The sequence below is a fragment of the Lates calcarifer genome, linkage group LG19 (assembly GCF_001640805.2).
Source record: "Lates calcarifer isolate ASB-BC8 linkage group LG19, TLL_Latcal_v3, whole genome shotgun sequence".
NCBI classification, from domain to species: Eukaryota; Metazoa; Chordata; class Actinopteri; family Centropomidae; genus Lates; species Lates calcarifer.
The window spans coordinates 20,438,135-20,451,822 of record NC_066851.1 but is presented as its reverse complement, the minus strand read 5'-3'; the positions used below and the strand labels follow the sequence as shown (position 1 = coordinate 20,451,822).

The 13,688-nt window shown below is 42.7% G+C and overlaps 2 protein-coding genes across 10 annotated transcripts in view; both read left to right on the top strand.

Moving 5' to 3' along the window:
• Positions 1-4,727, top strand: part of numb (NUMB endocytic adaptor protein) — a 38,581-nt gene extending 33,854 nt beyond the window's left edge. For 2 of the 6 annotated variants that reach the window (XM_018666235.2, XM_018666233.2), the window contains 4 exons: positions 163-459; positions 789-932; positions 1,624-1,755; positions 2,498-4,727. In XM_018666235.2, the coding sequence (XP_018521751.1) occupies positions 163-459; positions 789-932; positions 1,624-1,755; positions 2,498-3,246 (1,322 nt within the window). In that variant the 3' untranslated portion in view covers positions 3,247-4,727. Of the gene's footprint in view, positions 1-159; positions 460-788; positions 933-1,623; positions 1,756-2,497 lie in introns of all 6 variants that reach the window. The other 4 variants (XM_018666234.2, XM_018666232.2, XM_018666237.2 and 1 more) reach the window with 2 other exon arrangements.
• A 392-nt stretch (positions 4,728-5,119) lies between these two features.
• On the top strand, positions 5,120-13,650 carry exd2 (exonuclease 3'-5' domain containing 2). 4 transcript variants are annotated; one of them, XM_018666239.2, is made up of 10 exons: positions 5,120-5,290; positions 6,716-6,786; positions 6,888-7,309; positions 7,713-7,969; positions 8,111-8,237; positions 8,492-8,802; positions 9,061-9,167; positions 9,725-9,860; positions 10,274-10,642; positions 12,146-13,650. In XM_018666239.2, exons 3-10 carry the CDS (start codon positions 6,914-6,916, stop codon positions 12,360-12,362), a joined length of 1,920 nt encoding a protein of 639 aa, XP_018521755.1. In that variant the 5' UTR covers positions 5,120-5,290; positions 6,716-6,786; positions 6,888-6,913; the 3' UTR covers positions 12,363-13,650. The 4 variants fall into 4 exon arrangements, with proteins under 4 accessions (XP_018521755.1, XP_018521757.1, XP_018521754.1 ...); XM_018666241.2 differs by having other exon boundaries at positions 6,873-7,294; XM_018666238.2 differs by having other exon boundaries at positions 5,121-5,290; positions 6,873-7,309.
• The last annotated feature ends 38 nt before the right edge of the window (positions 13,651-13,688 follow it).

Below are 13,688 nucleotides of genomic sequence, written 5' to 3'. Positions count from 1 at the left end.
TTTGAACCTTTTACTGAAGAAATTCAAGAGACATTATCCTGAAAACACATTTGTAAAATTTTGGAAAGAAACCTTTCACTTGGATTTATTTGGAATTTCCTGGAACAGCTGTTGTTTTCTGTGAAGTATTATCGTCTTAACGGTGTCCTTCTCTAACAGCAGAGACGGATGTGAAGGTTGCTGGGAACTCGGCCACCAGTGTGACAAATTCCTCAGCACACCATACAGGAGGTTCACCATCCCCCTCGTCCTCCCCGCCTCTGTCTGTGCCCACGCTGGGACCTCAGGCGATACCCCGCAGACATGCGCCGGCCGAGGCTCTTGCCAGGCAGGGCTCCTTCAGAGGATTCCCGGCCCTCAGTCAAAAGACGTCTCCCTTCAAACGACAGCTGTCACTGCGCATGAACGAGCTGCCCTCCACCATGCAGCGCAAGTCAGATTTCCCCATGAAAAATACAGGTAAGTCCTGTGAGCAACTGTCTGTGTCCCCAGCTCTGTTGTTGTTCCACACAGCTAGACAGATAACTTTCAAGTACACTGTCTGTTAGGATTATTTGCAAGGATCCACCATAAGTCTCACAGAACAGCAGGATAAGAGGTTTTCTTTTCAGTCTGGTTTTTGAAATACTTTGAGTTTTTGGATTAGTGACTAATCCAACATAAACACATTCCCAGAACAAAACTATTTCCCGTCTTCTAATGGAGTGATGACCTTTATCTTATGTACTTCAAGTGAAGTTCTCCCCTGTTTTATTTCTGGCTAACTTTTCTCTGGTGTCCTCCTGTAGTACCTGAGGTAGAAGGTGAAAGTGACAGCATCAGCTCGCTGTGTACTCAGATCACAACAGCATTCAGTGGACCCCCAGAGGACCCCTTCTCTTCAGCACCAATGCCCAAGCCAGCCTCATCCCCACAGTCTCCTGTAGCACCAGGTAAAACTTTTAGTGATTCTGACAACTCACTTGATTGGTTACAGTGTTCCCGCCAGCTGTGCGTGTTGTGAGAGGCTCTGATTGAATTTGTGTTGTGGTGTGATTCAACTACAAAGTTTCATGTAGAGAAATGATATATTATTGCGTCTCTGCTTTTCACTATCATAAGGTTACATTAAATTGTCATTGTGTGCTAGCTGGGAAGTTGATTAAGATAATTGTCTAGAGACCGAGGATGCTTAGAATGAGCATAATCAACTGCACAACCATTTTGCATTTGCCAAGCAAAACTGCCATGTTCAGTAGGGAAATGAAGTACACACTAATAGATAAGTTGTTGCTGCAGATGACAGCCATAAGTTATTTGTGGCCAACTTTTTTGGGCAACAGTCTCATTCGTTGCTCGCATTTTGGCTGAATTTTCAGGCAATTTGACTCCATATTAAATGAAAACAGACTTTCACAACTCAATGAATATGTTGCTTGCAATTTCAGTTTGCTGTTAGAGAATGTGCCTGCTGACATTTTATCATGACTAAATGTATAACACTTATTTTACATGTATGATTAACACTTATTAAACTGCTAATTAACTGCACGGTAACATTGCGCATGTCTAACAAAAGATCGGACCACGACATCCGACACACAAGCTTGCTTTGTACTAGCATCTCTCTTTTATCTGCTGTAGTGAACGGCACAGCTCCTGCCTTCTCTGTTGCTGCTACTGCTAACCCCCCAGTTATGCCCCCCGCTCTGCCTGCTCGAGAAACTAACCCCTGGGCTAAGACCCCAGCAGGGGCCCCGGCCTCAGCACAGCCAGGTAAGCAGCTCTTCAGGAAGATTAAAAGTCTGCATGTCACAGGACTCCATGAGAGTCTGATACTGAAATGAAAAATCTGTGCTAGTGTGTGTCTAATTGGAGTTATTAGAAAGGATAAAGTTCCTCTCATTATAATAGTTATTGGGATACAAGAACTAAATGTCAGTAAGTTATTGGTCCCACCAACACATGCTTACTTTCATTGTACATTTTTTTATGATTCAGAGTTAAAATCACTTAAACCAGAGGTTTTCATATTGAGCGGAGAGAGAGACAATACTGCATGAGGTGCAGGGCACAGGTGTATTCAGGTGTTCTTAACAACAGATTGGTAATCATTGTAGTCTGGCCCACTCATCAACAAATTCAGCAACTAGAACTGTAGAAGTGGCAGTGGCATAGAGCTCACTGAAGCAATTAAGGTACTTTAAAACCCTTAGCACCTGATTGTCTCAGTTTGCGAGTGCTCTGTTTCAGTCATAACTCAGTCAAATCTGTTCACACAAGTACTGTACACTTCAAGGATTTCCATATCTCTGTTGTTTATTACATAAATTAATAAACATCAAAAATCTGCTTAGAAATCACAGAAAAAAAAGTGCCAGTTTGCCAAAATGTAGATGGAGGAGTTTGTGTGTTTTTTCAACTACACACTTATGTAATATACTGTATCATTCTCCCTGTTAGATGTTTGGTTTATTCACTGACTTATTTTGCCTTTTCTGTGTCATTCTGACAACAGGAAGTGACTGGTCATCCTCTACTCCAGTGATAGTAGTGCCCCCTACATCCTCCCCAGCCATATCCTCTCACAAACGAACGCCATCAGAAGCAGACCGGTGGTTAGACGAAGTCACCAAGTCTGTCCGGGCTCCGCAGCCAAATCCAGTCATGGCAGCAGCATCGCCTCCCACTCAGCCGTTCACCGCTCCTGTGCCGATACCTGTGGCATCTGTTCCCTCTGTTCCCTTCATGTCTTCTCTGCCCCCTGCCGTGCCCATGTTGCCCCCTCGCCAGCCCGCCTTCCACGCTCAGGCTCCAGCCTCCTACCCAATGTCCAACGGGCTGCCGTTCCCTCAGCCCAGCGTGCCTGTGGTCGGTATCACCCCTTCACAGATGGTGGCTAATGTGTTTGGCTCAGCCACGCAACCCCAGCCGTTCCCTGTACCAGCCTCTACGACACCCCAGCATGACACCCAGGCTGTCGGCAGTATCAGCCCGTTCATCAAACCCCCACAGCCCACTGCCATGAACCCTGTTCACCTCCAGCCATCCAATGGCAGTGTGACCTTTAACGGGGCAGACAACTGGGCTGCTCCGTCCCAGCTCGCTCCATCCTCCCCAGCCACGCAGCCGCCCCCACAGCAGCAGGAAGATGCCTTTGAGGCCCAGTGGGCAGCCTTGGAGAGCCGCTCGCGCCAACGCACCACACCATCCCCGACGAATCCCTTCTCCACTGAGCTGCACAAGACCTTTGAGATCCAGCTCTGAAGACTGTGGTTGAGATGGCAAAGTACTGGACGATAAGGAGTGAGAGCAGGTAATTGACTACAGAGGAGAGGGGAATGTCTACCTGCCTCTCTTCATCTCACTTTCAGTGGACAAGCTCAGCGGGGCTGAAAAGAACTGGCAGACAGTGGAGAGCAACGGGTGAATCAACAGGGAGCAGAACTCTGTGCAGCAGTGAGGGGAGGAAAAAAAAAACTAAAACAGGTTGCAGTTAACAAGGGTGCAGTTCCCCAGGCATTTCGTTAGCATTGTCTGTATTGTTTTGTCTGTACCGAGCCACGCCCACGCCCCTGTCAGCCCCCCTACCACCCACCCAGGTGTGGTGGTTCCCGTCCCCTGCCCTCCTTCGCTTGGTCCAGCTCCCAGCGCCCCCTGTTGACAGAACGAGACCTCCCTCACCTGGCAGAGGAACTGCAGCACTGAGAGAACTCAGCTTCCAGATGAAAAGTTCTCGTTAATAACTTCCTGAATCAGAAGAATGGAGTGAGACAATGCCAAAATCTTTATTTTTATGCATTAAGTATATTTTAAATAGCTTTGGAATCTAACAGAAGAGTTGTAAGTAATCTTGCCAAAGGCACAGGCTAGCTACAATGAGACAAGTTTATGTTCGTGTATACAAGAAATGACCCTATATATTATACATAAATATATATATATCTATAAAGAATCTATACTGTACACACAGCTCACAGCAGTGCTAATTTTTAATGTGATGTAAAGAGATTTTGTGAAGGGACAGCTGCTTTACTTTTGTGTTTTATTGTTTTATTTTTGAAGAAAAATCTCTTTATTGCCGTCTATTGCATCCTGTGATTGGATGTGAAGCATCTCACTGTAAATATGGTATCATTGCAGCAACAATCAATGTGGACCTAGCAATGGTGGTGGTGCCCAACTGGTTGCCTCTCTTACCTGTGCTCAGTTTTCAGTAGTTTAGTACACATCAGTACATCACATTTTACTCCCTCTGTCTTCATTGTCATTCTGTTTTGTGTGGTAACGATCTTGTTTTTTATTTAACACCGTAGGATGTGTCATCTCCTGTTTCTCCGCCTCTTGTATTATTTTTTATTTTTTTTGTTGATGATTTCTTTAAATTTTTGTTTTGCACAAGCACTAAAGTAGATGATTTGACCTCACAGGTGACCTTGATCAACATGGGTTAGTCAGTTGTGGTGCTGCAGTAGCTGAGAAGCTGCATGCTGATCTGCCCTGACCTCCGTTAGCCTGCTGTGGTTCTGATGGTCAGCAGAAAACTACAGGGAGATACGTTTTCATCTCTCACTGTCTGATTTCTCTCTGTCATGTTTTTATTTTTATTTTTTAAATCAAACCTGTGAATATGATCTATTCTCTGATCTATTTTTCCATTTTGTAATTATTTCATTACTTTATTCCACTTCTTTGGAGAAATATTGAAGCTAAAAGATTGAATAAATTGATGGTGGTAGAGGAAAATATTCTGTGTGTTCCTGAATGAATACCGTTTTTTCTTTTTTATGTTATTGTAAATTGAGTATTTTTGGGTTTGAGGCTGGTTGTTAGACAAAACCAGCAATTTGAGGACATCTGTTGGATCTACAGTGTTCTTTTTTTTCTTTTTTTTTTTACTTTTTATTGTTATTATAAATATTATGTCTGAGCCCTAGTACAAGCACATACTTAAAATACTAAACTTAAATAATATTTAATGAATATTAAGGTAAAAGAAAAGGTAACAGGTGAGTACATTGTGGTCATAAAGTTTCAACATGAAACTTCACAATCACCACTTTTAAATTAAAAATAAACATGTAAATTATGTCCGACTGTTTTCCAATTAAACAACATCGTAAAAGCTAAGCTTTACCGGTTGCATTGGGCTGTTGGTCCATCCCGCCACCAGGCGGCGCTGTCCAGAGAGCTGCATCCCGGTGCAGCAGCGTCATTATAAATACAGCTGGGGAGACATGGGCCAGCTCAACGAAGAAAAACAAGTGTACATGTGTGTCAAACTGGCGTGGTGTTGGTTAGTTACGTAAAGGTAAGATGCAAAATGAATATATCAGCACGCCAGCGTACTGCTCTGCTGTTACGTAGTCATATGTCCAGTTAGGTCCAAGGTCGCCGGGCTGTACAAGCCGCAGAGTTAACGAATTTACCCGGCTAGCTGCAGCGGCTAACAAGCTAACGGTGGTTTTACTTCGCCATAACGAGAAAAGCTGGTCAGAATAATGGCAGAAAATAATGCTGGGTAGTCTCACTTTAAACAAATTTCCACGAGAAGGAGGAAGGTAATCCGGTTTAATTTTTGACCCTTGAACCAGCTAATGCTAACAGAAGCTGCGTTAACCGTTAGCTGTCAAGTGATAGCTCAACTTTAACGGTTGAATGGCAACACACGAGAGTTTCGTTTTGTATTTGAACTCGTTAACCCCACAGCTTAGTCATATAACTTTGTCATCTGTTAAACGTGTGCTTTATAATTACTATGACTTTATGACAAAGCTTCTGTCTCTACCTAGTTAGTGTGGACGAGACCCACGTTAGCGAGCTAGCTCGTAGCTAACGTGACATAATTTGACCTGTGGCAGGTGTCACAGCAAATTCTGTGACCTGTTCAACTGTGTGACCCTATGAAAAAGTCAACTGTCATGCATCTGCAAACTTTAGCTGTTTCTGATCAGGTCTGTAGAGCCTGAACACCTCACCTGGCGATATCTGCTCGACCTCTGGTCATGGTTGCACATGCACAGATTTCTGTACACATTTACAGATTCTTGAACACAGTCACTGAGTACACACAAATTGAGATACAGAGATACACAAGTCTCCACATACATTTGTCCAATGGTATTGCTAAAGTAATTCCCCCGGATTTGGTTGTTTTCATGTAATGACAAATAGTGAGCCATCTGTCCCTCCTACCAAAACTATCACCTAGCAAAAGCAGAGGATTTCCATTACATAGCTCCAAGCTGTGCACAGTTCTTCCGATTTGTAACATCAAATACTGCCTCCCACGGCTGCAACTGACCACTATCGATGATTATCTTCTCAATTATTTGTTTTGTCAATAAGATGTTAGGATGAAAAGACAGAATATCCATCAGGAGTGACAGCTTCTGATGTCTTGTTTTATCCAAAAGATATTCAGTTTACTGGGAAGTAAAACACAGAAAATGTGAATATTTGTTAGACTGGAAACAGCATTTTTATCTTTCTTTTATTATCTTTTGTGCATTTTTGCTTCATAATTAATTGAATATCAAAATAGTTAAATTAACCTAGTATCCTAACCTAGTACAGTCACAGATTCTGATGCACCAGAACCAGGATCACATTGCATCATCTATGACCCTGTCTAAATATTGTGGAAACACCATGTGTGTATGTAAGAGCTTTAATATTACTGCTGTTACAGTTTATTAAAGGCGGATATGTGGTGTTTGCTTTTTTTCCCTTCCAGAGGGATGCCGTGCCAGTCCAGATCACAGAAACAGAGCCAGGTTTATATGGGATCCCACTGACACAGGAAAGGTAAAACATCACTAATCTTTTATTAACAAACAAACACTTTGGGAGCTGCACTGAAGGCAAAATATGTGTATGTTTTTTGACTCTAGGTTTGCACTTTTCAGTCTGTTTAAAATCACTACAAGTCAACATGTCTCATCGAGGGCCTTTAACTGCCGTCATAACAACAGTACTAGGAGCAACCTTAGGAGGGCTGCTTATATGGCGAGTTTACCGAACAAAAAGGAAGAGGCTGCCTTCCATCCAGAAGGTGGCTGATCCTGTGGAGGCTCCACGTCCTGTGGAAAAGGAGTATCAATACGGCCAACTTCAAAACCTTGTAGAGAAAGAATTCAAGGCTGTGGAGTGTCAGACCACACAACTGCCCCCTCCTGTACAGATCCCGTCTTCTGAACAGCTTCTGGGAGTGAAACCAGTTATGGTGAGCTCTGAAGAGGAATGGCAGCAGCTGTGGCCACTGATGCAAAAGGAGCTGTCAGTCCTCCCTGTGCTGGGGCTTGACTGTGAATGGGTAAAGACGAAAGGCGTAAGAAATACCTTTTGCATGTTTTAAAATATGAAGAGGAAAAATCCACCCTGAATGATTCAGCATCCTGATTTGTACCCTGTGTTTGGACTGTTTTGTTTGTTTGGTATACATGCTTCATTGATACATTATTTATCACATTCATTTTTCAGTAAGAAATACATAATATTCACTGATAGACTCTTTTCTGCTTTGCTTTCCCATATATAATAGTAAATTGAATGTCCTTGGATAGATCCAAAATGCAAACTACAAACAACCCCAAAAATGCAGTTCATTTTAATTTTGACAATTCTGTACCAATGTAAAATTATCAGAAGGGTTGAATTTTCCTTTAAAAATCCTTTAACATTTTCAAGTGGCTCACACTCTGGTCTGACCTGGTTTCTGTTTCCTGTTGCAGGTCTCCGTGAAGGGCCAAGCCTCTGCTGTCTCCCTGTTACAGATGGCCTCGTATTCAGGTCTGTGTGTCCTGGTGAGGCTGCTGCCGTTTCGCAGCGGTCAGCAACCATTCCCGCTCAGCTTAATAGAAGTCCTCAGAGATCCACACATTTTAAAAGTTGGTGTCGGTTGCTATGAAGATGGCAAGCGTCTGACGCGTGACTATGGTCTGTCCCTGTCCTGTACTGTCGACCTGCGCTACCTTGCTTTAAGACAAAGGTAGAGGTTGCTTGTTGATGCTTGACGCCCTTTTTCTTAGATAACAGATGACTTTTGGCTCTTCTTTGTTGTTAATCAGACTGTGAGAAGTTATTTATCTGAATTGAAAATGATTGTTTTAAATTCTATCTCCATTTTCAGGCAAGCTACAGTGAACAATGGCCTCAGTCTGAAGTCCCTGGCAGCAGATCTGTTGAATGTCTCTCTAGATAAATCTCTGGAGCTGCGCTGCAGTGACTGGGAGGCAGATCAACTGACGCTGGAGCAGGTAGTTATTCATTTAACCACAGGATTTCTAACATTTTTTATATTACTAATTTTCACCTCTACCACAGTAAATAAATCAACAAAGCAGAGATGGTATCTAATGGGAGGATTTATTCTGGGTGTCCCTGGCTCCAGAATTAATTTTCTCTATAGACAGTGACTCACAGTTGGAGTCCTGCCACAGCTGAGATGGGTATAAAACAGAAAAAGATCATTACAAGAAAACTCTAAGTCTTTGTTGTTTGCTCACTCCAGATGACTTACGCAGCCAGAGATGCCCAAGTCTCCATTGCTCTCTTCCTCCGTCTCCTCGGCCTCCACTCTGAAGCCGGGCCCGTCTCTTCCAGCGGGAGCTCCTACTCTGAGTTGGCCACCCGCTGCCAGGGCCTGGTGGACGTGCCCTTCAGGGGCCGAGGAGATGGAGACGACAGGGCCGCCGATGGAGAGAGGAGGCGGAGGACGCGGAAACCACCCACTTATGAAAGCCCAGAGTCTGGAGATCAGCAAGTCCCAGACCCTCGAAAAAATAACAAGAGGAAACCACTGGGTGTGGGGTATTCTGCCAGGTGAGGGGGGGTGAACTATGTCAAAAGCCAATAAACAGTTTCACCTAAATCAGCTAAAAATTTACCAGTTTTTATTTTTTATTGTCTATAAAATGTATCATCACTGGCACATGAGTTTGGGGAAACTCTCATGCCTTTAGTATGTAGTTTTGTTTCAGGTGAAAAACTGATTTTAGTTAAATACATTTTAACTGATGCAAATCCAAAGTTTTTAACAGACTGAAGACTTTAGTTCAAAACTCACTTTTCCTGTCACAGGAAGTCTCCCCTTTATGATAACTGCTTCCTCCATGCTCCTGATGGCCAGCCTCTGTGCACCTGTGACAAGAAGAAAGCCAGATGGTACCTGGATAAAGGAATAGGAGGTATACCACTATGTATAAAATGTCTCATCCAACCTCCTGTTTTGAGGATACAACGTGCAACTTTTTGCCTTAAATTTAGTTTCGTCCCTCTTCTATTTATATGGTGTAGTTAACACCGCACCAGCATCTGTAAAGCCTCTTTGACGTTGAAGAAACAAACAGTTATTGCAGTCAGTCATGTTTTCCTGCATGTTTAGCTTTGTTGCACTTAGTTTACATCAAGTTTTCCAACATGTTGCTTTGATTTCTGGCTCTGTGGCTGCTGAGGGCCAGGTTAAAAATAAAAAAAATAAGTAGCTTGTATGGCCTGTTGTCTGAACAGGTTTGAAAGCAAAAGTGTTAATACGTACATGTTGACCTAATAAAATGAATAATTTTGATTTAAAAGTTGCATATTGTAGCTTTAAAATGTACTGTCCATGTGATGTTTATTTTGTGGAAGTGTAAGTGTTAATTTATTATTTCTCTACTTGATAAGCTCTGAGTCTTTCCTATTGTATTTGTAGTAGTCACTCACTGAGGAGGAGATTCAGCAGATGTTTCTGTTTCTGACCCAGTTCTCCAGAGTGAAGATCCTTTTGTTGTGAGGTTGCTGTTTGAGCCATCAGGACGTCCGGACTCCCAGCAGGACTACTATCTCACTGCCAAGGAGAACCTCTGTGTGGTCTGTGGAAAAGCAGATTCCTACATCAGGTTTGACAGTTTTTACCTTACTGTGATTTGATTTTGATTTTGATTTTTTTTTTTTTTTTTTAATTCTGTCTTTTTTTTTTTTTCAGTTAATCTGTGTTTTGTTCTTGGTTCATCAATTTATCTTTTAGACCAGAACAGTAGTAGTCCAGCACTCATAGGGATTATACACAGTATTATACAGTGATATAAAGCAAGAAAGAACTGCTCATGTTTGAGAAGCTTGAACTGATGAATCTCTTTAATTTTTACTCGAAATTACTTGAAGGATTAACTGATGAAAATGGTGAAAATGGTTTTCTATTAATTTCCTGCACTGAGTCATTGAGTTTTCTAATCATAATTATCTCATTTCGAAAAGACACTTAATTACTTTGCAGATATGATTTAATTGAACATTTTTTCTGGTCACACAGGAAAAATATCGTGCCACATGAGTACAGACGGCATTTTCCCACAGAGATGAAGGACCACAACTCCCACGACATCCTGCTGCTCTGCACCAGCTGCCATGCTGCCTCTAATGTGCACGACGGCTTCCTGAAGCAGCAGCTGGCCGAAGAGTTTGCAGCCCCTCAGGGCTGTGAGGAGGGAGTTCGTCTGCTGGAGGACTCGGATCGACGGCGGGTGCGTTCGGCGGCTCGGGCTCTGCTCACTGCCAAGGACGGACTGCCAGAGCAGCGACGGGAGGAGCTGCAGGACTTGATCAAGGGTTTCCTCAACATGAACGAGAAGGAGGAGCTGACGAATGAGGCGCTGACGCAGGCTGCCGGTTTGGAGACGAGGTAAGTTATCAGGAGAATTTTTCTTTTTTTCTTCAGAACCAAACTAACTTAATCCACAGTAAAAATCAGCAGTTTCCAGTGTGAATGTAACCCAAACATCAAATTTACTCACATTCACAACTACAAATTGCTCAGTTGTTATCATCACAGTCAAGTACTAAGAACCATGTCAGTGCTGCAGTATGAATTAAAACTACAGTGGTGCAAAACCTCCTGTAGATTGGTAAAAAATGTTTTGTACACAGCATCAAACAGCACAGAAGTGCTGGTTGCTGCAGCACTGAATGTTGGCAAACAGGAAAAATAAACCACAAGTGATCCCACAGCTCATAAAACTACATAATGGCTGTTTTATTAGCACTGGCTTGCCCAACATGTTTCCCTCAGTGTGTCATGAGGCTCATGGAAAGATGAAAGCAAAGGGCTGAAATGAGAGAGTGCATGAGTTAATGTGTTATTTAATATAAGTACCAGTAGCACCCGCATGTTTACAACAGGCTTAACTTCAACAATAAAAGTTCCCTGATTGTGTACTTTTATAGGTTGATTCTGGTTTTAATACCAAAGACATTAGTGGTTGAGTTTAATACACGGCACAGCACTTCAGCTGTTCTTGAAATTTACTTGACACGTCAGAGCAGTGTCTAGTCAAAAAATAAACAAAAAATGATGTTTTAAATGCAGCTAAAACTTTGCTGCAAGTTTCTGTTTGCTGTAGTCAAAGTTTCATTTTACATAAATCCTCAAGACATGTGACCAACATGTGTTTTTCTTAACTGCCCTAAACTATGTAGTAGTGACACGGTTTCCAAAGAACCTCAGATATATATTTTACATTTCTGTCTGTAGTTTCTTGTTATTTATTGACAGACATGCCCATACCAATATGCCACATTGGCCTGAATATAGGACGACCCAGATTATAAGAGGGGACCGTTATCAAACTTTCTGAGGATAGGAAACACTTCCTGACATACCATCGATCCAAGGAGAAGAAAGTCCTGGCCAATGGCGCATTTGTGAAACATGAAGTGCACATTTGTGTGTCTTGTCTATCAGTCACACACACACACTCTCACTTTCTCCTGCTGGGCTCTTTGAAGCAAAATTGCTGTCTGACATTTAGCATTTTCAGTCTCATCTGTGACAGCTGTAATTTTGCTGTTCTTGCTATGAAGTTGTTTTCAGTCAGAATTTATTTCTGCTGTATCAACAAAACATGAGTAACTGTAACTGATCAGTTACACTGATCCTCTCTCAATTTAGAAAGAATATGAACATGTAATTGTCTAGTCCTCAGGCCAATACGCATCTATGATGAGCTAATACCGGATGATGATGATAATCAGCCCAGCGAGTTATCGTCAAGCTCTAATCGTCAGTATCGTGTTCATCTGCTGGGTTGCATGCAGTCTTTATGGAGCTGTATCAGTTGTTTCCAGACAGTGAGTGCATGATACAGAATCTGCGCTCACTCTCTCACTGCCCCTCTTTCCTCTGAAGGATATTCAACGAGGCGTACGTGCCTCACGGCCTGAAGGTGGTGCGAGCTCACGCTGAGCAGGGCCTGCGGGGCCTGATGGATCTGGAGCGTCGCTGGAGGCAGCACTTCCTCACCACCATGCGGCCTCACCACCTCCCTCCACTCTGGTCCGTCGACCACAACCACAGCAAGTTCCTCCGCAAATACGGAGAGGACCTGCCCATCAAACTCAACTGACTGTCGGCCTCCGCAAAACAGCTACAGACCCCAGGATGACGGGAAGCTTTATTTTTCTCATCTGCTGGTCAAAGTGCCAGATGGATTTGAAACTTCCACACTCGCTGTCGATTTTTACAAGCCAAATTGCTTTGTTTTTTAGTGAGCGGATGAATGCACTAATCTACCAGCCGGGACCAAAATGTTACCAGCGTGTGGTGGCTGTCAATTTCCCACTCGTGAGTGTGTGAGTGGAGGACGTTTCACTCCTTTGTTTGGTGACAGTTTACCTGAGCACCAGTGAGATGCTGCTAGGTTGCCACATGGACCCTGAATGAACTTTAAGCAGAGACTCTCCCTGTGGGGAGGAAAGCCAGCACTGAATCTGGAAAACACTAACTTTGCAACACCGCGGTGGACGTTATGTAACTGCATATGGACACTTTTTTATTATCAAAAATGAATAATTATTTATGAGACGGGTTAAGATATTGAAACAGATTTTTAGACAAAGCTGCAGCCTGCTCTTACTTTGCCCTTAAATTTAATTAACACCCTCACTTCCCCCCCTGCAGGTTAGCAGCTTATTACCTCCCATCAGTCCCAGAGTAAATGATTTGCTTTGTAGAGAGAGGGTCATTTTAATATGACCTTAAATTATTTGGCACTCCACCCTGCTTTTGTTTCAGTCTGTTGTCTGTTTTAAGTCAATAGATGAAGGATGAGTTTCCCAGAAGCAACTAGAAATCAAATTTAATCTTTGGCTGTTTTGCTTTTTAAGAGATGAGTTTGGTCTCAAGGTGCCTTTAGGCCTGAATGTGTTCGTCTTTTTGTGCAGGGGGAGACGAATGAATGAATAGCAGAGTAAGGTTGGCTCATTTAGTTTGATCATTTAAACTTCATGTCTGCTGCTGCTGATTCTCCTGATGGTTGGGACATCTCCATGGCTCATGTTTTAATGTGCCTCTTAATCCCCAAACCTGACCGGAGACTCGTCGCAGCGCAAGGACGTGACCTCGTTTCAGTTTACAGCCGTTTCACTACGACGTCGTTTCACAGAATCCAAATTGTACAGAGAAGAAAAGGTGCCAACGCTGATGTGATTATGAGAATTATATTAAAGCCAACTCTCCCTTTGCAAGGCAGATTTCCGTCTTTTGAGCGTAATAAATTAATTTACGATGTATGCAACTGTAAATGATGAAAACAGCTGCTTCGTATTTGTATGCATTTTCCTGGATGTAATGTAGTTTTTTCCTAAATTGTGAATGTTAAAAAATTAAAGAAATAAAAGTAATGTTTATATTAATCTTTGGTGACTTACTTTTTCTTACAGCCCCTTAAAAA